Genomic DNA, 23,243 nt, shown 5'->3' with positions numbered 1-23,243 from the left:
TTTTCCAAACAGGTGTATAGTTTGAATGGAGTAAGTGAATAAACTACACTTCTAGAAGATTCAGATTGAGCATACCAATATAGGCCAAATCCTAGAAAAGTTCTGGTTCATTTGGTGCATTCAGACATGCCCTAGAGTGTTTATTGTATTGTACTGTTGTGTGCTGTGGAAACTTTAAGAAAGAAAGACACAGGAAATTCAATAATAAAACAGGAGCCACATTTCACACTGTTAGGTTGACATACAATGTCAACAACATTTACTTCCTGTCCATTTGTCCCAAAAGAATCGTCACACAATTATAAACATTATCACAAATTACAAAGCTATTTCATTGATTGTATCCAGCATCATTTACAGAATCCTACAAAAACTAGCAGTACTTGACAGTTGAACACAGGAAAATTGGCAGCTAGCACCCTTTGAACATCAGGCACCAGTGAAAGAAATGATAGAAGACAGGTTGTAACTTTATGGAGGCCACCTTGTGAATGCTGTCAGAACGGCAGATATTTGTCACAGAAAAGTATTATTACCATTAACTTACATATGTGCTCTGTATACATCAATTAAGCATTTCTCGCCAAATTGACATAACTAGTGGAGAAAAAAAAAAGAATTAAAAGATATATGTATTTCAGATATTTTTGAAGTATGGAATCTGACATATCACACTACTTTCCAGGCTACCTTGCTTGGTTGGGAAGCCTTTTTGGCATACGTGACAGCCATCATTACATCATATAAATGTGACAGCAGAGAGATCAATGTATACTTGTTGTGAAAGTGTTTGATTTTGGAAGAAAGTGTATTGTATTGTGTGCCTGGCAACCAGAATTGAAAACTTAAATGCTAAAAGTACCTGTGCTGATATTGAGATATGCTAGGTGGCACTGTGCACACATTAGGATTTTTCATGACTCTGCATACAAGCTGTGGGCAGGCACCTCCGCAGTAATAATGTTTGCACACTGGCAATTATGGTTCATAACATACATTCATAAACCATTTCACATGCATCAAGATTCAGCTTACTCTGACTTGACTATGATGGCTATAAATGTGAGTATCCCCTAGCCATAAAAATACATGCCAAAATATACATCTCCAAAAAACACAGCATATTTACATTTACGTTTTCTGCTCTTGAGTATTTATCATTGATCAACCCATGTACAAAATTCAAAATACCTCACAGCAAATTCCTCACAATGGCACTTTCTTTAAAGACAATACTTTATATCTAAAATATAGTAGATACATGTACATTGCCCGCAACATTTTACAGGCTCTATCTATATGTACAATATGTCCTTCCATTCACTATGGTCAGCCCTGCAGAGTATATACTGACTTCAATTGTTCCAATCTCTGTACATTAAAAAATGCAGCAGTCAAAATTTCTTCTTCTTCAAAAACCTGTACAATTGATACAATTGACCTGACCAACATCAAGCAGCATAACATGAACTGCTATTTGATATGTTACTTTTTAAACTCATTCAAATAAAATTCCTGACCCTCGTCACACTTGGTTGCCCAAATCAGGTTCCGTACCAAGAAATGATATTTTGGACCAAAAACAATCCAAACTACAGAGAAATCCACCTCCCCAAATATTCAAAGTAAAAGGACGGAAGCAAACAGATTTTTAAAAAATTCCAGTTCAAAATTAGACATTGAGACAATCTGAGCAGAACAATGACAACAGGGTAAAAGTTTCTTGTATCCTCTTTACATGATCAGAGGCAAAAAACAATGTGACCCTCCATATAAGACTTGATTAAAAGATATAAAATGAAATCCATCTAAAATATTTCAGTTGTAGAACACAACAACTGATAAAACAGTGACAATGTCCTCCCGGATTTAGTCTATGTCACTAAGAACAAGAGCATCCTTGGACATTCTATGGTATCATTAACATCAGGAATGGTAAAAGGAAAGTTCCTGGCGGTCCAGTCATGGTCTTGGTACCATGCCTGTAAGACTGATCCTCCCACCCTGCTAGTAATGATGTCCTGATCAGAAGCCTGCTCCCCGCCGGTCAATAGAGGGCAGCTGATAGTGACCAAACACATTCTTGGTAGGCAGCTGGTGATTCTGCAAAGGCACAAAGAAGGGTCCAGCAAAACTGGTGGTTGTGCAGAGAACCAAACAAAATAGTGGATCAACATAGCAGTTTTAGGTAAGTCCCACATTCAGACTTATATTCACACATTTATCCTTAATTGCTTGTGCTCCTGAAAATGGAATGATGTCCTCTTACCATATACATGTGCGTGAGTGACGTGACTATGTTTTAGCTGAATGTCTCCTAATACAAAATAGCTTATTAAGCTGGTGATCTTTGATGTCATTTCCTTTTCAGCTCAGATCTTTTGATGCTCTTTCATTGGGCTCAGGCCAACAACTGATGCAACATGACATGTCACCTGGAGCATTCATGCAGGCAATTACTGTTACATGCTGTATAAGTATAAGATATGACATTCTCTGATTCATAGTTGGCCCCCCAATAGATGGAAAGACAGAACATAACCACATTTGGTCAGGAATGGAGAAACAGGAAAGGTAAAGCTAGTTGGCATGCTGAGAGCTCACCTTGGGTTTCCTGGCCTTCTGCTGGGGATGGGAGCTCATGATGGCAGGGAGCATGGTGGAGGTGGATGTAGAGGTGGCACCAGGGACTGGCAGTTTGGGAACGATGGAGTGGGTGGGGAAGGAACTGTTTGGGAAGGTTGTACTATGGATGGACAGGGCGTTACTCTGGGGGACTTTTGGTAACATGAAGCCTGTCTGGTGGTTAGCCTGCTGGGCTTCTAGTCTTCTGTTTCTCCTCTGTAAGGAAATGGGGTGGTGAATCAGTAAAGCAGAAAAAAGTGTTGGCTTTTCTGAAAATAGGCTTCAACCACATTACAATCTGGTTAGGGGTCAATTAGAGACCAATTCATCTTAGTGTTGTTTAAAAACACATGGAAGAGATACTGGTTAAGTGCAAAAGTTGCCTTCTCAATATGGAAGAAAAAGCATTAAGAGGATTAATGTAACGTCAGTTATGTTGTTTTCAACCAAGATCAGAGTGGCAATATCAAGTTGTTCCCTTCAAAAATTAACATCAATTATATGTATATGAAATAAGATTGATAATATAAAGTAATATATCCTTAGTATGATCAGTTAATGGTTGCAATGGCTGGAATTTTTAAAACATCAAATGTTCCAATATCCAGTGAACCAACTCCTAGGTCAGCAAAACAATGTCGCATACTTCACAGTCCATCCAGGCCGTTAGAGAGCATGCAAATACATGTTAGTGGTGAATACTGATGAGGCCCTGCGGTGGGGTTTATATAACTTGCCATAAGGTTTGGAAGATGGCGGTAACTGACCCGTCTTCGCTGCTGAGCGAGCTGTTCCGTTCTGGTTGTCGTGTCTGAAATTCTAGAGATTTCTGTTCTACCAGACCCCGGTCTGTCGCCGCCTGCCTTGTCCGCGTTCTTGGCACGGTTTTCCACCTTCTGCAGGGCTGCTTGTCTCTTCTCAGCTTCCCTACAGGGCCAGAAATGACAATTATTATGCATTAAACTTCACAGCATTATTCATGCAAGCAGCGGAGTGCATGCTCTAAGTTATAGGGAAACCTACATTGAGTGCAGATGAACAGCTAGGAATACTAACATGAAACATCCCCTCGATGATCTTTACTTTTTTTTTTACATTTGACATATGCACAATGAGTAGCTTCTTTTGATAATATTTCTGCCTGAGGCCTTGAGGTTTGAGTTTCCAGAATGGCAGGAATTGTGAGTAACTGGGATGGAGCCTTTATGTCTGACAATCTCTCTACATCTCTCTACTCCCTGTGCTTCCTTCACCTTCCTCAAGTGTCCAACCTTTGGCAGTAAATGTAGGGTTAGGCATGCAGAAACAGGGATGCATAATTGGTACCAAGACTTGAGTAGGAAACCTTGGGTTTTATGTCTAATTCCCACATTTCCATACTAATCATCATGACCTTTTCTCCTTCCACAGCTGATCCCCATTTCATTTCTTCTGAAGATGTTAGTCTCCTAGGGCTTAAACTAGGTCTTTAAATCCTGATGTGGCCTGAATACCGGGCTTGTTGAGATCAGTGCTGTTCCACGGCCGATAATCTAGTCATCACATCCTCTAGTTGGGACACCTCTAAAGGAAAAGTTACTGTAGGGTTAGAAGGGCAAAACCCAATAATTTGGTAGGACATAATCTGACTGCAGCTCAGGAGATCCCAGAGGATTTCTGTCTTCTCTGCTTGAAAGCAGCATTACGTAGGTACTACATGCACTAGATGTGTTCTGAATGTGTTCATACATATGCCACCTTTTGTCATCATGATCAGTGTTAAATATCCAAATCAAATGCACCTACAGTACTGAAAATAGGTTCACTTAGAGTCAGACCTAAATGTACATCATATAGCTGTACCAACTGATGAAATTATAACTTGGTCCAAGTTTGAAAACACATGATATTAAAATCTATCCTACTGTTATCGTACTACTAATCCATCCCCAAATGCGTTTTGTGTGTAATCTATGCCAATAGAGAAATATCAGGATTTCATTTGACATCATGGTAATTTGTACAATTATATCTCTTAGTGGATTTCAGAAAGTCCATGCCCAATAGATCACAAGAAATCATGGTGAACACACTGTAAGTAGAAGGATAATTGGCCCACTGGGGAATATAATTACAGATGCAGACTTCGTACGTCATAGTGCCTCAGAGTGTGTTTATAATGACACCTGATGCATGAACCTCACCAAAAATAATTGAATACTCTTCAAAGCCAAGATTTTGTTCTGGACTACTGTTCTACAAATGACTACATGTAAATACTCGATCTCATACTGAAGCAAAGCATGACACCTTTGAAGTTCCTGTCATTTAACCTATTGAATTATACATTTCCACAATAAGTACGCAAATGAAATCCTAAGTTGCATATGCTAACCAATCATGTTGGCCTTCAATCACCAAAGTTACCTTCATGTTGAAAATGAACATTCATTAATCCCTTCTTGACTTATCCTGTTTCAAAATCTGCAACTGAAATGTCCCTGCAGTTTCAAAGTAAGCTGCTAGAGGGCCCAAACTTGTCATTTCTTCCTGAGCACAAGTGATACTCTACTACACTCTGTCACCATAGCTTTATAAAAATGATGAAAACAGGGAAATTCTGCTGTGAGCTGACTATGCATTGACATGAAATTTCTGACAAAATGGCAGCAAGCAGGATTTAGCCAGCTGATAAGTTGAAAAGAACTGTGTGGAAAGACATGATTTTAGTAATTTGTCTATCAATGAGTCCTGGAGATCTCTGAATGTTCTCCTTTGAATGTGCCGTTGATACACCAATGAAACTGATGTGTGTATCCTTACTGTCAATCATGCGACAGGTGGAAACACTAAAATATTGCTAATACCACTATTTGAAACATCTTTTATGCTAAAAGCCACACAAAACATCAGATTTGCCTAAGTTAGAAATTTACTGGATGAACAACAAAAACCTCCCAAACATCAGTGAACATAGCTTAACGGTAATACAATGAAAATATATCTTAAATGTCTTTCCACTTACATTTCTTGTCTGCTTACACAGAAGACCAGGTTAATCGGTTTGGCCATCGCGTTGTTTGTGACAAGAGCTGAAATGCTAAATGTCTTTGCCCGTATGCAAATCTACGTCAGTGTCTAGCTCTTATGCACTCCGGAATGTTCCTCCGAACAAGTCCCCACCAGCCAGCCAACAGACTGTAACATCTGCCCTCACATCTGCCTCAGCGTTTATTACTTCCTGTCAGCCTATTCATGCCTCTGATTGGTAGCGAGGGAGTCTCCGCAGCATTACGGCTGACTTGTTTGAAATGCCTCTCAGTCCCTAGATGTGGCGCATGACTCTTCCTTTTATCTCATTAATATGCATTTGCCCCAGGCTGGGAGACTTGTTAACACAGGATGATCCTGCCAGCTTCTTTTCCATGCATGTGTCTGTGTATGTCTGTGTGTGTACTTGTCATCTTGGCATATACATCTAATTATAAGATCAAAAAGCCACTAAGACAGCATATATCCCTTCAGGTCAATGGTATCATCAAGGTACTAACTCAATAGTCAACTCTTTCAAATGGCATTACCTAAGACACTAGATTCTTATAACAAAAGGAGCTGGAACCTTTTATCTGTCTCTTGAAAGTTTTGTAGATACATATACCAGGCAGTCATTTTTATGACCCCTGCCAAATACAGTGTATACAAAATGTGCACCTGTTTATCTCCACATCTTTTTTAAATTGATTTGGAAAATTATATCTAGATTTTTCCACAAATATGCTGTTAGTCTGAGATGAATGGGACAGTGAATACCAAGGGCCATAGTTATACTTTGAACATTAATTAGGAATGAAAAAGCTAGGGTCTCAGAAAAGGGCAGTGAAGAACCATTTGATATATGCAGGGAAATGGTCTATGTAATGTTGAAATGCTGGGTAGACAAATGGCCTGGGTTATCATGATGGATGAGTTACTAGATAGGACATCCCTATACAGGTTTTGTTTATCTGCCTTATTCATTTTCCCTTCACTGACTGATCTTCTAATGAATGATCAGCTTATTTTATGTCTACCTTACATGTTTTATGCACCACAAGCTGTCTTTGGAAATGTATGACCTACATTGTATTACTCATACAATTTAAGATAGTGAACCACTTTTGCAGTGAATCTCAAGTACAATTTCTACTTCTTCCACATAGATACAATATACTGCCCCCTGCAAATGGCTATTTCCTTACTAAGAAAAATGGACTCCAACTGTCTCGTTGTCTTTTTGTTATAAGACAATGGCTGTTCTTCTTTCTCTAGTGTGCCAATGGCAGATCATGAAGATGAAGGAAGGGGATAAATAAGAAGTGTTTTTGTCAATTATAAGACCAAGTAATAATCTTTTACAGTGGCAGAATATTACATTAGTACCTCATCACAAATATCAACCACTTTCATTAGATATGACTTTCAATGAATTTGGCAGTCAGGAAGATGAAAGATAACTTAAGTCCTACATGTACCTAATGTTGAACGTGGAAATCTAAACTGGACATTTACACATTTGAGACATTTACAGATTCTGAAATATCTTTCCTTTCCACAAAAGCATTAGGAAAGCCCCAGCTTATAAAACAATATCAGCCAGGTGTACCATTCTCACTCACGAGGGGACATTTCTCAGGAGCACTAATGCACCATGCTGTTAATAATTGACTCAGCACACTGTGTAATGTGGGTGGATATATTCTGTTCTTGTTAAAAGGAACATGTCTGACAGACAACTGAAGCAATGAATCCCAAGCTGACACTGCTTTATCTGTTAAGCTGTTCTTGCATCTGGGATAAATTGCTATGATCAAGGTTCTCTTCAGAACGCATCCTCGTGTTAATGTGTCACTAGCGTCCGATATCCTCCTGTGACTTTAGCAGGAGTTTTCACCCTGCAGCAGTGTAACTATCCTATTATGGTACTGTGTGATTGATGAACAAATTGGATATCATGACTTGTGTTTTGGAGAATAGTGATGAATTTTAGGGACTGACTTGATGCACACACATATCTATCTAAATTGGTTCCAAGCTTAAGCTGTTAAAATACCATAATTATTTAAAGCCAAATACTGGGTATTACTGTAGCAGGTATCAAAAAGCCTCTCAGAAGATGCGTACCTCATATCCTTGAAATATGGATGCCTGAGTGCCTGCTTGGCTGTTATTCTCTCGTCAGGGTCGTATGTGCACATCTGGTATATCAAGTCTATGGACTCGGGCGAGGCATGCGGAAGCAGCTTGTTTATCCCTGAGCCTTTCTTCGGGGGGAAATTGAAGTTCATCCCTCTTGTTTTGCTACATCAAAAGAACGTTGAAACTTTGCATTTGCAAAATACACATATTCTACCATTCACAATAACAAGAACCTGAAAACTGCTATACCTTTATCAAAGAAAAGTGAAACAAAATAACACTGGTATTAAAAGACAAAAAATCTGAAATGAAAGTGTTTCTACAGCATACTTACTTCCTAAGCTTGTTGAGCACAGACTGATCAGGTGTTCCCATGATATCATGGATTTTTGCTATCTGGTCCACCTCATTGGAGCCTGGGAACAGGGGGTGCAAGCTGCAACACAACAGGTATCTTTTAGCACAAATGTGAAGGGACAAAACACCATTTGTGTAGGATTCTTGTTTGCTGTTCCTAACGACTGGTAGATGACTTGAACTTTGATATTCAAGATACGGTAGCCCCCTTAAAGCACAAAGCTTTTTGACTGTGGGTTCTGATTAAAACTTCGCAGAGGACACAAGCACTTGATATACAATGTACATATAATACAGAAAGTGGCATTTGATTTTTATTGAAGAGCAGAGCATATTTCAAGAGAGATTTCCTGTTGTTTCTTTTAGTGCTGCCTGGACCATTTCAAGAATATGTACCTCATAATCTCAAAGAAGACACAGCCTGCGCTCCAGAGGTCCATCTTATAGCTGTAGTACCCATCTGTCAACAGGCATTCAGGAGCTCGGTACCTGCAAAAGATAGTCACTCCCTTTACTTCTTCCTACTTGCTGATCATGTATTAAGAGGTCCCTGAAGTCCCACAACTACCATTGCCCAACATATATCAAATTTCTAAAGCATTGTACATGTGAAACTAGGCACTCAAAGGATTTTGCTATGTGCTTTTAGCTGGAATAGCGCAGACTGCAAGTGTCTCACTATATCTCTTTGACTACACCTCCAGCAGTTACTGCATGGTGAGGTCGCTGGGTCGGCACTGAACGGCCGTCACACCAGCACATCACCATTCAGTCCCATCACTTAGCACTCATTTTAATATGAGTGAGATATTATACACAGTTTGAGATATTATCATAACACAATCTATTACTCCTCTACAGATCAGATATCTAGAATCCTGGATTAATTGATTGATTGCTGTATGTTTCCAACCTTTTCAATATGGTGCAAAATTTTGCAATGTATATCAGATACGAATTCATATTTCATTAACGTTTTCTGTGCTGGGTTCACTATTTGTCCTGTGGTTATAAATTTGTATCAAATAGGATATGTTTATAGAAATTTTCTTTATATCTACTAAAATGAAAAAAAATCCATGATTTTCAGTATTTGCATCTTTTTTCATTTCTAAACAAGCTACATGTATCAACGGATGGCAGTTCAGCACCATGTACACAAGGTTTTAATGTTGCAACTTTCCTTCATCTTTTACCTCCAAGTACATCTATACATCTCTCCTGAATGTTTTTTCATCAGAATTGACAACTTATGTCACATCAGTGCTGAAATGTGGAAGGTATATACTATGCAGCCTTTTCTTACATACTTTTGTAGTATGAGAATCATGATTTTTTTTCGTCATCGTTAAGATACATATACAAAAATCGCTGAAATTCATGATTATTGTTAATAAATTTAGTGCTCTGCTGATTAATGCCACAGACTGATAAAATGTTAGATTCAAATTTCTCACATCTTCACAATCTGTCAATCATCCAACCAATATTATTCACTTGATAGCCAAACAAGCGAAGGTTAATGAGGTAGCAACCTGTCTGGCTTACATGTAAAAAAGCCCCTAATCCTAGACAAAATATGTTGAAAGGGCCACAAAAACAGATCCATATCAATTAAACCACTTGCATGTCTCAGTGCTGTCAATTAGCCACAATTGTCTGTATACCAGTAATAAGTATATATTACAATGAAACAAGGAATGTTCAGCAGTTCAATAAACTCGTTCAGAGCTGTGGTTGTCACGTAGGCCAGACATGAAGTGAATGTTTGAGATATTTCTTCATCTTGACTTGATGTTGGTACATTGTACCTGTATATGATAGCCGGTATAACTGCCTTTCTGCGTAACACACCAGCTTAATGGTTTCTTTGGAGACTTCTCCTGTTACTGCCACCAAAGAAGCTTGCTAATGACCTGCCTCTCTCTGGCCCACTGAGTTTGTTGTTTTGTTTAGTGCTCTTTTTGTCATGGAAAGAAGGCTGCCTGTTTACTCACCATCTCGTTGAGATGTATTCTGTGTATGGCTGTTTGGAGTAGACACTTCTACAGGATCCAAAATCGGCTAATTTTAATAGGTCATCCTGAAGGAGAGGAAGGAACAACCAAGTATTAAATGTTTTATCCAACATATGGGGATGGAGAAGAGTGCAGGAATATAGAGGAGATAAAGAAAGATGGTACAAACACGGGATGGGAGGAGAGAGAATGAATTGGGTAAAGTCACAGAAATGTGCTTTGTGGAGATTAACAGTGCACCATAAGTCATCTGGTGAAGCTATCAAGGTAATCCCTCAGGGGAAGGTGTACAGGAACATCGTGCTATATTCTGTCCTCATATAGTTAACATAGTTAACACAGTTCTGTCACATATCAGGCGGGGGGCAGTAAAATCTTTGACAATTGAATTTCAGCTCAATCAACATTTCTCTTTCCTGACCACAAGCAAGCAGAAAATAATCTTTGATGGAAAAATCTATGATTGAATCCAACCATTACAATTCAAGAATGATCCCCTCAGGTTGGTATGTCATAGGATAGGAAATTTCACACACCAACAATGATGAAATTCATTTTTTAGGATGTTGTATAATCCACACAGCTTGCATGTTACCAGCAAATCTGCAAACCTTAAGAATCATATTTTTCTTGAAGTGATTATTTTGAGTTTCTCAACCTTTAAGACATTTTGACCTTTTCATTTTCCTTACTGAATTTGTTAGTTGGTCAACAGGGACAATCATTACTCCAGATTGTTAATGTTTCCAAGTAGTACTACATGTGAAAGTTATGTTTGAAAAAAGAAGATGATGACAGCCATTGAAAACTTGCACAATCCATAAATGTATGATTTGTCAGATGCATCATTGAAATTATTTGTCATGCATTACAACAATGCCTCCTAGTAGATTACAGGTGAAATGCAACACTCAACTTACCATTTCCTAATTCTACTTTTAGTCACTATTTCTGCATACTACATTCTAACAGAGTTAATATTTTGTTCTAGATGACCACACAAATTTAGTTTCAAAATTGTTATTTCTCTGACCAGTCTTTGAAACGCTTCTGCTCAAAAGTAAAATTAAATTGCTAATCCAGGACCAGGGCAGTTGAGGGTTTGTCAAAGGTTAAATACTTATCAGTTTCTTGACACATCAGTCTCTGTAAAATCCTTTTGAGTCGTTTACTCTCCAAGTTATTAGAAAAATGGAATACAATTTTTACTATTTTGCACATACATAACTATGAATACTGTTTTAAAAATCCTCTCATTTTATATCCCATAATAAACTTTCTTGTTCCTTTGCCATTTAATACTCCAGCATTTTTAGAAAAAAAAATCGGAGAAATGAGACTATTACTAAATTGGTGTGGCCCTACTTTTGCTGCACATAACGCTACCTAATGCGGTTAGAAGCAGTCTACCCGGTTCAATAGTCCAGTAATCCAATCTACTGTATATTTGACTAGTCTACTGTTCAAGTCTTCCCTAACTAGATGCCTACATGGCTTCACCATGACTTGTAGAGTTAGGCAGAGGGAACTGAGAGTTGAGTATATACCTGAGGAACCCCATCCCTTCTGCGACTCAGCTGTCACATGAAAGACAAGGTTAAGACAAAAGTCAACATCTACAAGCTTTCTGAAAGCCTGAGAATGAGTTGACAATATAGGCTTCGACACAAGCACAACAGAAAGTACTGCAAGCATGCATTATGGCACTTTGTTAGTCATGCATATGGGAGTGGAGTGCAGTATAGACCAGTACTGGCAGTAATCAAATGTCAGATTATCTTCTATATATCTTGGAGACAATTATGTTGCTTCTGGTGGTGAAAACTTCTATGATCACATGTTAGCTGGCTTGTCTGATTGTTACTATCTGTGAAAAAAGAAACACAAGTACCGTAGGTGCATTTAGCTTTAAGGTTCTTAAGGAATATGTTTGTCAGGAGAAGATAGCTGGCAGTCTTAATTGCAGCCTTTCCTGACTAATTTTCCTGGACTACACCAAACATATGTGAAGATTCTTGAGCTCCTTACCATGTGTATATAGGAAATTGTATGAGCAGTATATTACACACAATGTACATACATTGTTGTAACACCTCATCAGTTGGTCATTGCCATCTATACACATTGTAAAGGATATTTCAGATATTGCAAATACAATTTTGAATCTATGTTTGAGGAATATTTGCTGTACCTGACAGCTACAATATACTGATGTTTCACTTTCTAGCATAATTCACATATAATAAATATGAAGGCTGCATTCAACGTTAAGTTAAGGGTTCATTCCCTCTTCCAGATTCATATGACACTGGAAAATGTTGCTACTGAAAGTGCTCCCTACATATTACAAACTATAATACTTACCCTAACTAGAATATTTTCTGGCTTCACATCTCTATGAAAAATGCCATTTCTGAAACAGAAATAAGAAATTGAATTAGTATGAAATAAGCAATCACCCAATATATCAAAATGCAAACTTTGTAATTTGCATGGTTGGTGTCGATGGCATAATCTTTCAAATGATAAACAGGACTACCAGTAATACATACACTTACCTATGCATATGGTCTAAGGATTTGCACAATTGGTACATGTAGTTCTTGACTTTCAGCTCAGGAAGGTAATGTCTTCTACCTGTAGTCAAAGAAATGCATACAGCTATTAAAAAATTGATTGATCAAACAGAAAAATGGCTGGGATCTTCACCTCATTAAAACTCCTGCATGGTAGGGACTTCAAAAGCTACTACCAGAAAGCACATTTAGGATACATGGCTACACCATGAGAATGTTAATCATGTACACTGTAATTACAAGGTACCCTTGATGGGGTATGTTTCAATGCTAACAACTCAAATTAGTAGTATACGATCTTTCATTATGGTGTTATCAACATTTCTAAGCACTAGAAGTATGCATATTGATAGATATGATAAAGCATGTCAAAACTAGTGATGGCTACTCGCATCACATATGTTCTTGGTACAATACCTTGCTGCTGTTAATATCTAAAGTGCATCTGGTGTTATTGTATTGCAGTCAAAGCTCTGAAGTTGAAACAATACATAAAACAATAGAAGAAATGACCCTCTGGGTATACATTGACTCATAAAACTACAGATGCCACATTTCATATCCTACAGAATCAGTCATTGTCAGGTTCTTTGACAGTAGACAAATCACAGATGACTCTTTAAAGGTTTAAGGTCTAAAGGTGTGGCCCATAACAAACATATTACCACAATACATATGATGCCTTGATTGTGCACAAGGAGCGTTCAAGTCAGTATACCATACTGTGTTGCTATGAGATATAAAATATTCATAAGATGCATGTAACAATATGGCAGTGAACATCTAAATCTTTTTGTATGGAATTGTGATGGAGTTCAGTGTCGATATGTAATAAGACTGGTTCTTGGCTTAGCATATATCCATGACACAAGATGTAGCTCAACAAACAGTTGGATATTCCCGGGCATCAAAAAAAAGACCTTTCCCACTATGGACTGATATATTAAGTAATATTTTTTTTCAAACTGATAGTAGTATAAAGAAGATGCATATAGCACTAACAGAATATGCACACACTACGAGCTATTTACCGTTAACAGTGTTGTTATTAAAAGTCCCTGTTTAACATTATATTGTACAGCAGTTTTGAACAGGCGAGCGACATTGAATTTTCCACGTGTTTTACAAAATGTTTTTTTGTTTGGTACATAGAGAATTCATAGCCTCCTGTGCAGGCCCCGCGGCGGTGGGGAAGAGTTTTTAACGCGTTATTTTAATATAGCCGGCCATCCTACATAGCCGCCGATAGAAGGTTGCTTTCCGCCCACGGGGCCTGCTCCCATTCGGCAAGAAAAAAGGAAATCGGGATTAGAAAAGCCTTTCAAAGGGCTCATTAACATGCCCGCGACGAGCAATTCACATGCCCGCGACGAGTAATTCACACCCGTCCGCAAATTATCTGCGGCAGCGAGAGCGCGTAAGGCAGGCCAATGAAACAACAACAAAAAAATCCAAAACTTGTAACGTGTTACATGTATATAGGTGTTTATTTACTAGTATTCGACTTGTTGAAATTCATCAGCGATATTATCGAGTAGTACACTTCGGATCTTCAGCCCACGAAAGTGGATCGTAAGAGGGGGAGGGGGGCATATGAGATCGCAAAAATTGATACCGGTAGTATCGCAAATGTGACCCTTTCTCAATTGGGAAGATCCCCGGATGTCTGGCCGCCAGCTCGCCTCTTTCCCTCGCGTTCATGGCGATCGACAAGCCAGGCAACACGGTAAGATTTTTTTTTTTTTTGAAACACACAGTGAACCCGTTGACCGTTAGAAAGTTGTCCAGCCATGCCCACGGGGGCGTGACAACGCCGCGCCTCGGCCATTGTCGGCTGGCGGAGGGCGCTCCGGGGTGCGGAAACTTCGCAAGTCCATAACAATTTGTCTAAAGTGATTTTTAATTTCCCTTTTTTCTTGCCGAATGGGAGCAGGCCCCGTGGGCGGAAAGCAACCTTCTCTCGTCGGCTATGTAGGATGGCCGGCTATATTAAAACAACGCGTTAAAAAATCTTCTCCACCGCCGCGGGGCCTGCACAGGAGGCTAGAGAATTCAATGGTTGAGATGAGAAAACTGCCTACTTATTCCCCTCTGAATATAATAATAGAACAGACCAGGGGTAAATTAGGGAGGAGGAGCTACTTGGTAGCCACAAGAGATTGTTTTGAAGAGCAGGATGCAGGCAATTAGCAACATGGGGTTAGAAATTACCAGTGCTATTCATGGTCAATCTGGCGTGACTGATAAATATGGATTTTGTCAACTATACTAGTTAGCACAGGGATGTGATTTTAATGATCTAAGGGATAAAATAAGTAGCATATATAAGTGGTGAAAAGAAGCCAGTTATTGTGCAAGAAATAAGAAGAAAAGGGTAACTTGAATACAAATGAAGGTGGCCTGGGGAAAGAAGAAATTGAATAGCAAGGTTATATATAGATACAGCATAAATGCTAATGGTTAAACAAGATCCTAACTTTCACATGACACCTGGGTTGTCATCAGATATGTCATCTCACTACCTCATAACAGTAGAAAATTGATGATGTTCTGTCAAATTGTGGAGCAAAATGAAATGTTCTGAATATACCCCATCATAAACACAATGTAAAGGATTACCCATTACAGCATTCAACCTACCATTAGTACCTCATCAGTACGGAATATGTAACACCATTAGGCTACGGATGGGTCAACATGAATTTTACTTGAATGGCAGGGGCAGGATGTGGAGCTCTAAAATAATGATGTCAATGTAATCAGCTGGAAAATAGTTCTTCCTTACCACTACATGGAATAACAGGTTTTGATTCCATAAATGATGGGGTACAATTCTTTTTTTTTCATGTCGACATATTTCATCATCTTTTCTTTTCTTCTTTCAGTTTTCTTTTCTTCTATCATCCCTTTGCTATCCTACATCTACAATGTTTTTGTACATGTCTAACACTCCATGACCAAACCTGGTCCATTTCTCACTTAGGCCCGATTTAGACTAGAAACGGTATACCGTTTCGAAACGGTACGAAACGTTTCGCCACAGAAAACGGTTCGTCTTTAGACACAGAGGCGGAAGTGTTTCGGGCCGCCCGTGGCGCAGGATGTTTCTGACCCACAGTGACCTATGATAACCTCCCCGAGCCACTTCTACGGTTTGCCTCATTGGCCTTACGATACTTGTGTTTCAGGGCCTTGAACTTCGCCTGAACCTGCTTTGTGGTGCGTAAATACCCCTCAGCCGCCAGCCCGTCCACAAGCATCTGTATGCCCTCCCTATTACGCGAGGTCTCCAAGCGGGATTGTATAGTTTGATCGGCCCACAAGATGATCAAGCAGCGGGTCTCATCTTGGGTCCAGACCCTCCCCTGGCCTTCTGCCATCCCTCCAGATGTAAAGGATGACGAAAATTCGAGAAATACATTATAAAATGGCGAAAATGGACACAATCAAATATGGCGCGAATCTACCAGATAATGGACGTGCGCGGGCTTATTAGCATGTGATTAGCATATGACATGTGACCTGGTTTACCGTTTCAAGAAACCCTTTGTCTTTAGACCTAGCAAAAAGCGTTTCGGGCCCCCCGCTGAAGGGTTCTGAAACGGTCGAAAACCACGATGGAGGTGGTTTTCGGAAACGGTCCGCGAAAACCCATAACAAACCGTTTTTTCCTCTTTAGACCGGGAACGGTTAACCGTTCCGAAACGTTTCCCTGGCCAAAACCCCTTAAGCGTTTCTAGTCTAAATCGGGCCTAAGAATAAGTCACAAGCTAGTACCAGCTGGTAACCCTACATTTGAAGTGTTGTGAAGTGAAGTGTTTCAATAATGATATGTACCAAAGTGCTTCAGCTACTGGAACAGAAGTTCCATTTGCACAGCTGTCTGTCCAAACAAAAGTGTTCTCTAAGTAGTACACCTGGTACTTTTGGTTCTTAGGTATGAGAAAGTGATTTCCCGTAAAGATGATAAACAGCAAATGAAAATCAGCATCTATTTTTATAAAAACATGAATCAAAATAAACAATACCCAAGAATAAAACAATTGAGTGAAACCCTAAAGAACCCGTATAAGGTGTTTGAAGCAGATAGGCACTGCGCTGCTGTTAGTAAGCCTGTGATGGATCACTGTATACTAATGCCCTCACTACCGTTACTATGGGAACAAAGCTGAGGCCACAAAAACGGCCCTGGCATTCTACTTCTGTCATGGCCACTGTAGCACCCAAGCAGTTTGCCTTGTTTGCCAGAGAAACTTGAAGAGGGCGACTTTTTACTCAGGAGAAACCCTCTGAGTACAACAGCAACAGCCGCCAAGATTTCCAAAACACAAGGCTCAACAGTGAATCTGTGCACGCTTGAGGCAAGTTGGCAAATAAACTTCTACAGGAGGACAAAAGCCACCACCCCACCTAGCTGTAACACCATAGCGATGAAGACGCCATTCTGCAACGACACCCTGAGGTCCTTAAAGGGCAGACTGTAACCAATCACGGAAGCCGATATTGTTTCCATGACCCTAATCTCCCACCTGACTTTGTCTCACAAGGTTTATACTAAAAACAGAAATCAGGAAGCAAAATAAAGTGCAAGTGTTAGGTGACAATAACATTAGGCTATAGTGTAATATTAGATCTACCTCTCTGTGGGTGACAAGAAAGGGTAGTTTCAATGTCCTAACATGAAGGGAAAAGTGTACAATTGGTACTACAGTGCTCTCCTGTTATTTGCATGAACGATTTGTCAGGGAATTTTATTCCTATAACAGGTTTAGTCCAATAACCTTAGGAGAGTCCACACGACCGACAGGGAGGGGAGGTCATCAGTTGGTTATGGATGATACTGGGCTGGGGCCAATTGAAACAACCACAAACATGATGTTATTGGTATTTATATACTCACTTTCACCCACAACTACATACATGTACCATATTCTAATCTTCAAGTCGCATTCAGAAACTCATAATGAACAGGGCTAACATGGAGATAGAAGATCAGACACATTCCACCTTCATAGTGTTGGGCAAAAGCTTACCAAACCTAAAACAACAGTCCAATCAAGGACACCAAAAAGGAACAAAGGACTTCTTTTCACACAATCAGTGATTGGGGGTTCTCACCTGTCCAGAAGGAAGTGACAACAGAGAAAGTGTATGACAATGGAGAGAATGGAGGGTGCAGGGGTGATAATGAATGAATAACAATGGACTTCATGCAGATTTGCTGATGCGCAACAAATTACATGTATTTCTTTCACGTACTTCTGGGTCAGTGTGCCATTGACCTGGAAATATTTTAGTCCAATATCAGGTTAAAGTCATAACAGCTCATGCAATTATGCCATGCAATTTATAATGTAGTGAATGGGAAATGGTTTGGGTTTTCAGAATTTTATGCAGATCCCAGGTTTATGCCAATGTCAGTGATGCAAATAGTTGGTGAGCACTGTACCAGTAATAGGATTTCTAATTCTGAACATTCAATTTTGAAAACCATGATGGGATTTCCTAATGCTTGTTGTGCATATGGCACCGAAGTCATTCTGTAAGGATGCAAAGAAAACTAGTTAACCTTGGCTGCACTGAATTATTTTTACACCAAGACCTTTAGGTCAAGACTTCCTCGTGGTTGTTGATTGTTAAACAAAATGGTGCAGTAGAATAAAACAATGAGAACCAGGACACATCCCAGAAAGATCAATTCTTGGAGGGTTGATCTCAACCCAAGCAAAGGAACATTTTTGACACTGCACAAAACTAGAAATCCCAGATGCATCCATGGAAATGGAAGGCAACCTTTGTATTTGTATTCTTAGGACATGTTCAGTGCTGCCATCATTCAGCTCCGTAATACCACATATCCAGGTGGTTACATATTATAGAAGTGCCAACAAAAACATGGCTATCCATGGGACTACCTGGCCGGGCAAATAATGCATACCTGTATCTGCATGGCAATGCCTTTTGACACTTTGATCCTCAGCATGAACACTTATCAAAACAGTAGCTTTATCACACATTCCTCTGTTCCTCTGAACTGCTATCAAAGGTGTTGTTTGATTAGAACAAATATTGAATCTGCTTGTAAATAAATGTGTGTATACTGTCGGTGGGTATTCTCTGAAGAATATTAATTACATCATCTGAAATAGTCAACATGTTTTAAAAATAAGACATAATTTTGCCAACTAAAACTAAAAACAAGTTGATTTGTGTGCTATGTAGGTAAAGTAATCATTACTGTAGCATTGCCAAAACACTGACATATACCACTACATAAACACAAAGTATAAATACACAACACTTGGGCACTGTTTATTTAATAGCTGAAAATGTGAGATTTTGTCAATATCATCATTAACGGTAGCTAATTTTAGAAATTTTGTTGACTATGAACACCACAGATTGTATATATTGATATTGAGTTTCAATCAATCAAACAAAATATATAATTATAACGTTAGGGCTTGTTCAAACATGGTGTTTTCCATGCTAATACATGACGGTAAACCCCAATCAAACTTTGGTCAGACCCTTGCAGAGATGGCATACAAATGTTGCCAGGGGCAGTGGAAATATCACCAGAGCAGCCTGGCCTCTCAAGCATGCACCTCTGGAGTGGTTAAAATCTTAGAGGTATTACTGCCTGACAGAGGCGACAGCCAGCTTGATAAGTATGTAGGAGTAAAACCTTAACTTTGATCTCATTGTGGAGCAACAATGGCCCTGACATACAAAAAGGACACATTCTCTTGGGTACTAGTACCTTATTGTGGAAGTTCATGTCAAAAATGTACTGTATCCACAACACATCCAGTGTTACTAGACAACTGTATGGCATATCATGAACTTGAAGCATAAACAAAAGATAAATCTGCTTGGCTGTATCAATGATACATGTACCAGTAGCATTTGTACAAGGTTGGACATGTATTAAATGGATCATTGTCTTGTTTGTTTACACATAGCCTCGCAACAAATTGTTTAATAACAACAATCTTCCATCTCTAGATTTTGGTCACTATACATGTGGCTCCTCTCAGACTTTCAGACTAAGTAAAAAATGGTTCTATAAATATAATATAACCATCTTGACATTTATATTAAGACCTGGAAAAGCCAAAAATTCATTCCAGACATCCATATATTTTACCTATCAGTAACTGAATGAATTGAAAAACAGACAAAAGAAAATTCTGCATGGCACTTATGCATACGAATTTTAATGATCTTTTATTGTTACTCCAATGATCTTTTTATAATTGTTGCTCAAAGGCTTCCAGAATGGAGTAAAAGAATATGACAGTACTAGTAGTGTTGATGTCCAAACATGGCTTTGGTCCACCATTAAACTACTATTACTGACTTAGCAGAGGGTCAAGAGTTAATCTTTGATCCAATACCCCAGCCCAGGCCTCTAGGGGTACCCAGTCTGCTACTGTGTACTTTGTAATGGGGATAATACATCACCAGCTCCCTGTTCCCTAGTGGTGTTGATGTGGGGAAGTAGAATAATCAATTTGCTCACATGATCTGAGGCATTCCATGTTGCCTTCAGAACTGTGAACCCTTTTAACACCTAGGTTGTGTAACAATTCGTCACACCATACAGGCAACCGTGCCACAAGGTAAAGTGATAACTGTCAGGCGAAGCTAACATTCCCATAGCTACACTGTGAAAGGGACAAGAAACAACAGGGACCTTTTGGCAGATGAAATGGACCCTGACATGTCAAAGGTGAACGTCCTGACAGCCAAAGCTAGGCTACTCAAGCTTTGGCACTTTTCCAATACACCTGTCAGGAGGGACCACATCCTGGGGAGAAGCTTTATTTTGACACATGAGCAACAACAATGAAAATCTGACCGACTGAATTCACTAGTCATCTTGTCTTTCCCTTCTATCACGCATGGCTGCACTAACAATTGTAAATGTTATTTTTTACAAGCACTTAGCTCTATTGCATTTCAGGCATATTAATAACTGTAGAAATGAAAAGAACAATAAGCGCAACTAACAGTGTTGAATCACTGACAATCAACTTGAGAGACCAAACCCAGATTAACAGGCCTTGGAGTCCAGGTATAGGAAAAAGATATGTTCCATGAACAGGCAGGAGCTGGCAGTAATAATACATGCCATACACACCTCATTTCCACTGACATTTGACAATAACAGATTACCATCTATAGCATAGAGTGCTTCTGGGCATAAATTCCCACTCCACAGTCCCCTAGCAACCTATTCTAACTGCCTTACATCTGCAGGAAATCCAATGGACAATGTTACTGGGACAGACAGTTATAACCTGGACTCTCCATCTAAAAAATGGAATGGATCCTTGTACATCAAACTCAGATGAAAATAATGGAACGTACACTGTACCTGTAAAGGTCAGGCACCATCATACTTCAATACCATTTGTGCAATGGAGATATTGATTCATGAGCATTTGCTGATGGTAGCCATCAATATGGGGTAATTGTAAGATACAAGTACAGCTACATGTACAGGTGGGGTAATTGCAAGCATGATCCTTCTTCAGTCAGATGTATTGAATTCACAAATAGAGTCATTTATCAGATAACATTTGGATGATATCAGTTTACCTCCTTTAGAATGAATGAACTAGCCTTAAAAGTCACAACCCATGCTATTCTCTAGGAGACAGTCACACGTTACAAAGAAACCCATGGCTGTGTTTAGAAAACACAATCTATCATATGTTCAACATAAATATCACCAAAGATCAGACATCCAAAGCCAGTTGTTTTAAAGGTCAATCCTTTTACTGTGATATATGATATAGTGGATATTGTGTCATAGGAAGAAAGATGAGGGAGACCCACCTCTGATGAGTTCATAGATGTTCATGTCCATGAGCTCGCATACCAAAGCTAATGTCCCTGTTTTCTTGTCACTGTAACAACAGAAGAAAAGTCTGTTCAGATCATTTATTTAATTAGTAATAATTACTGCTGTACTGTAGTCTACAAAATAACATGTAAGCTTTAACTAAAATGTAAGGAATTGAAATTACAGATAACATCACAACATACTACAGAATGTTTGAATGATTCTATCTGTCTATGATAGATATTACAGGTTTCTCTATACTTACAATATGACTTCTATCAACTCTATGACATTTGCATGAGGATGAAGCCTCCGCATGGCTTGAATCTCTCTCAGGTTGTTGATCTGTTCCACACTGTAAAACAGGAAGTGATTGGTCAAGTTTGTGCATCCTAGGCTCATTTTCCTACTGGGGTCTTATCTTTAGAACTGTATTTTCAACTCTACAAAGAATGGCTTATTTCTGACCTATGTAACAACAAAACACCATGAACAATAAATGAACAAAGCATGAATGCAAAAACTTAAATTGTTATGCAGCATTTGTTATTGAGGTCAGGGCTCTATTTCCCCCCTTTTGAAACACCAAATTCGATAAAGATCTGCCACTCCTTGTCCCTCAAGACTGTAAGATAATGATACAGTCACGCAAAGCCACTGATTACATCTGGCTGCTTCTGTGATTTCTCAGCCCCTCTAATACTGGCAGGTGGTTGGAGCAAAACCATACGAACAATGTAATTAATTAAATCTCAAGGGATGGTTTCACACTTCTTGAGTTCAATTAAGAATAAGCAGTAAACAAGTCTGAGAGAAAATTACTCTTCTATCCAATTGATGTTTTGAAGGTGCTCTTTTGCTCATTTGCATGAAAGCAAAACAGTATCTCACAATAGATGATTTCACCCACCTTTGCGGCAAGCACAACAAATTTCATTTAGCCTGTAAATCACCTACCAATTTGGCTTTCCTTAAGCACAATTAGGCCTTAGGTTTTTTGATCATACAATATGCACGCCCTTATTGCTGCCTTCAAATTGTTCCCTCTTCCTAAATATCCATTTATTTAGGACCATGTACTTTAGAGCATTGAAATTGTAAAGTCTGTATTTTATGGTTGTAATTTAAAAGCTATGTACCCATCCTAATAATTGAAGTGTATTAATGAAGGTGAATCAGTGATATCTTGAGAGCTATGGATGCAGAATTTACAGGGGTGGTTTGGTGGATACATTGTATTTAATACATTATGGTTATACCAGTGCATAATAGCTTTACTGTACACCGGAGGCTATTTTTCTCCTTCAAGCCAGCGTTGCTATGGAGAAGGAAATTGGTTCGTTCATGTTCTTTATTCCAAACTGTAGGAGCAATGTTTTCTAGACTTATCGTCATGCCTGCTGTTGCCTCGTCATGGTGAGTATTGCAATGAGATGCATTGACAATGTAACGTATCACCATGCATCACCAAGCAGTGTGGTCAAAAATTGTACTGATCATTGTGCAATCTACAGTATTAGGCAACATTGTTTATGTGCTGTAAATATAATGTAATGAATCATCAGTACAAGTAATGTTGACAATATAACGTTTGATGTGAAAAGTTTCATATTTAAATCTCCTTGTTGATAACTTGTGCAGACAATGTCATTGATACAT

General features: G+C 38.9%; 1 protein-coding gene across 3 annotated transcripts; it reads right to left on the bottom strand.

Moving 5' to 3' along the window:
• Nucleotides 1–22,049, bottom strand: LOC109479254 (MAPK/MAK/MRK overlapping kinase-like). Of its 3 annotated transcripts, none has more exons than XM_019781197.1 (12): nucleotides 21,850–22,029; nucleotides 21,578–21,648; nucleotides 12,713–12,791; nucleotides 12,519–12,567; nucleotides 11,702–11,731; nucleotides 10,134–10,219; nucleotides 8,533–8,625; nucleotides 8,114–8,215; nucleotides 7,765–7,941; nucleotides 3,393–3,552; nucleotides 2,605–2,841; nucleotides 1–2,103 (listed from the first exon to the last, which is right to left on the bottom strand). In XM_019781197.1, the coding sequence occupies exons 1-12, from the start codon at nucleotides 21,984–21,986 to the stop codon at nucleotides 2,026–2,028; spliced, it is 1,299 nt and encodes a 432-aa protein (XP_019636756.1). In that variant the 5' UTR covers nucleotides 21,987–22,029; the 3' UTR covers nucleotides 1–2,025. The 3 variants fall into 3 exon arrangements, with proteins under 3 accessions (XP_019636756.1, XP_019636755.1, XP_019636757.1); XM_019781196.1 differs by having other exon boundaries at nucleotides 119–2,103; nucleotides 3,363–3,552; nucleotides 21,850–22,049; XM_019781198.1 differs by lacking the exon at nucleotides 11,702–11,731 and having other exon boundaries at nucleotides 119–2,103; nucleotides 3,363–3,552; nucleotides 21,850–22,045.
• Nucleotides 22,050–23,243: the final 1,194 nt, after the last annotated feature.

This window comes from Branchiostoma belcheri, unplaced genomic scaffold (genome assembly GCF_001625305.1).
Source record: "Branchiostoma belcheri isolate BF01 breed outbred unplaced genomic scaffold, Haploidv18h27 scaffold47, whole genome shotgun sequence".
Taxonomy (NCBI): Eukaryota; Metazoa; Chordata; class Leptocardii; order Amphioxiformes; family Branchiostomatidae; genus Branchiostoma; species Branchiostoma belcheri.
Note: the sequence above shows the minus strand (reverse complement) of the source record. Positions and strands in the feature narration are given on the sequence as shown.

Coding starts and splice junctions, on each gene's coding strand:
- LOC109479254 (XM_019781196.1), bottom strand. CDS start 21,986: ATGAGCCTAGGATGCACAAACTTGACCAATCACTTCCTGTTTTACAGT. Junction 12,568..12,712: donor TCCTTAGACCATATGCATAG/GTAAGTGTATGT, acceptor TTTCTGTTTCAG/AAATGGCATTTTTCATAGAG. Junction 10,220..11,701: donor GAAGGGATGGGGTTCCTCAG/GTATATACTCAA, acceptor CCTCTCCTTCAG/GATGACCTATTAAAATTAGC.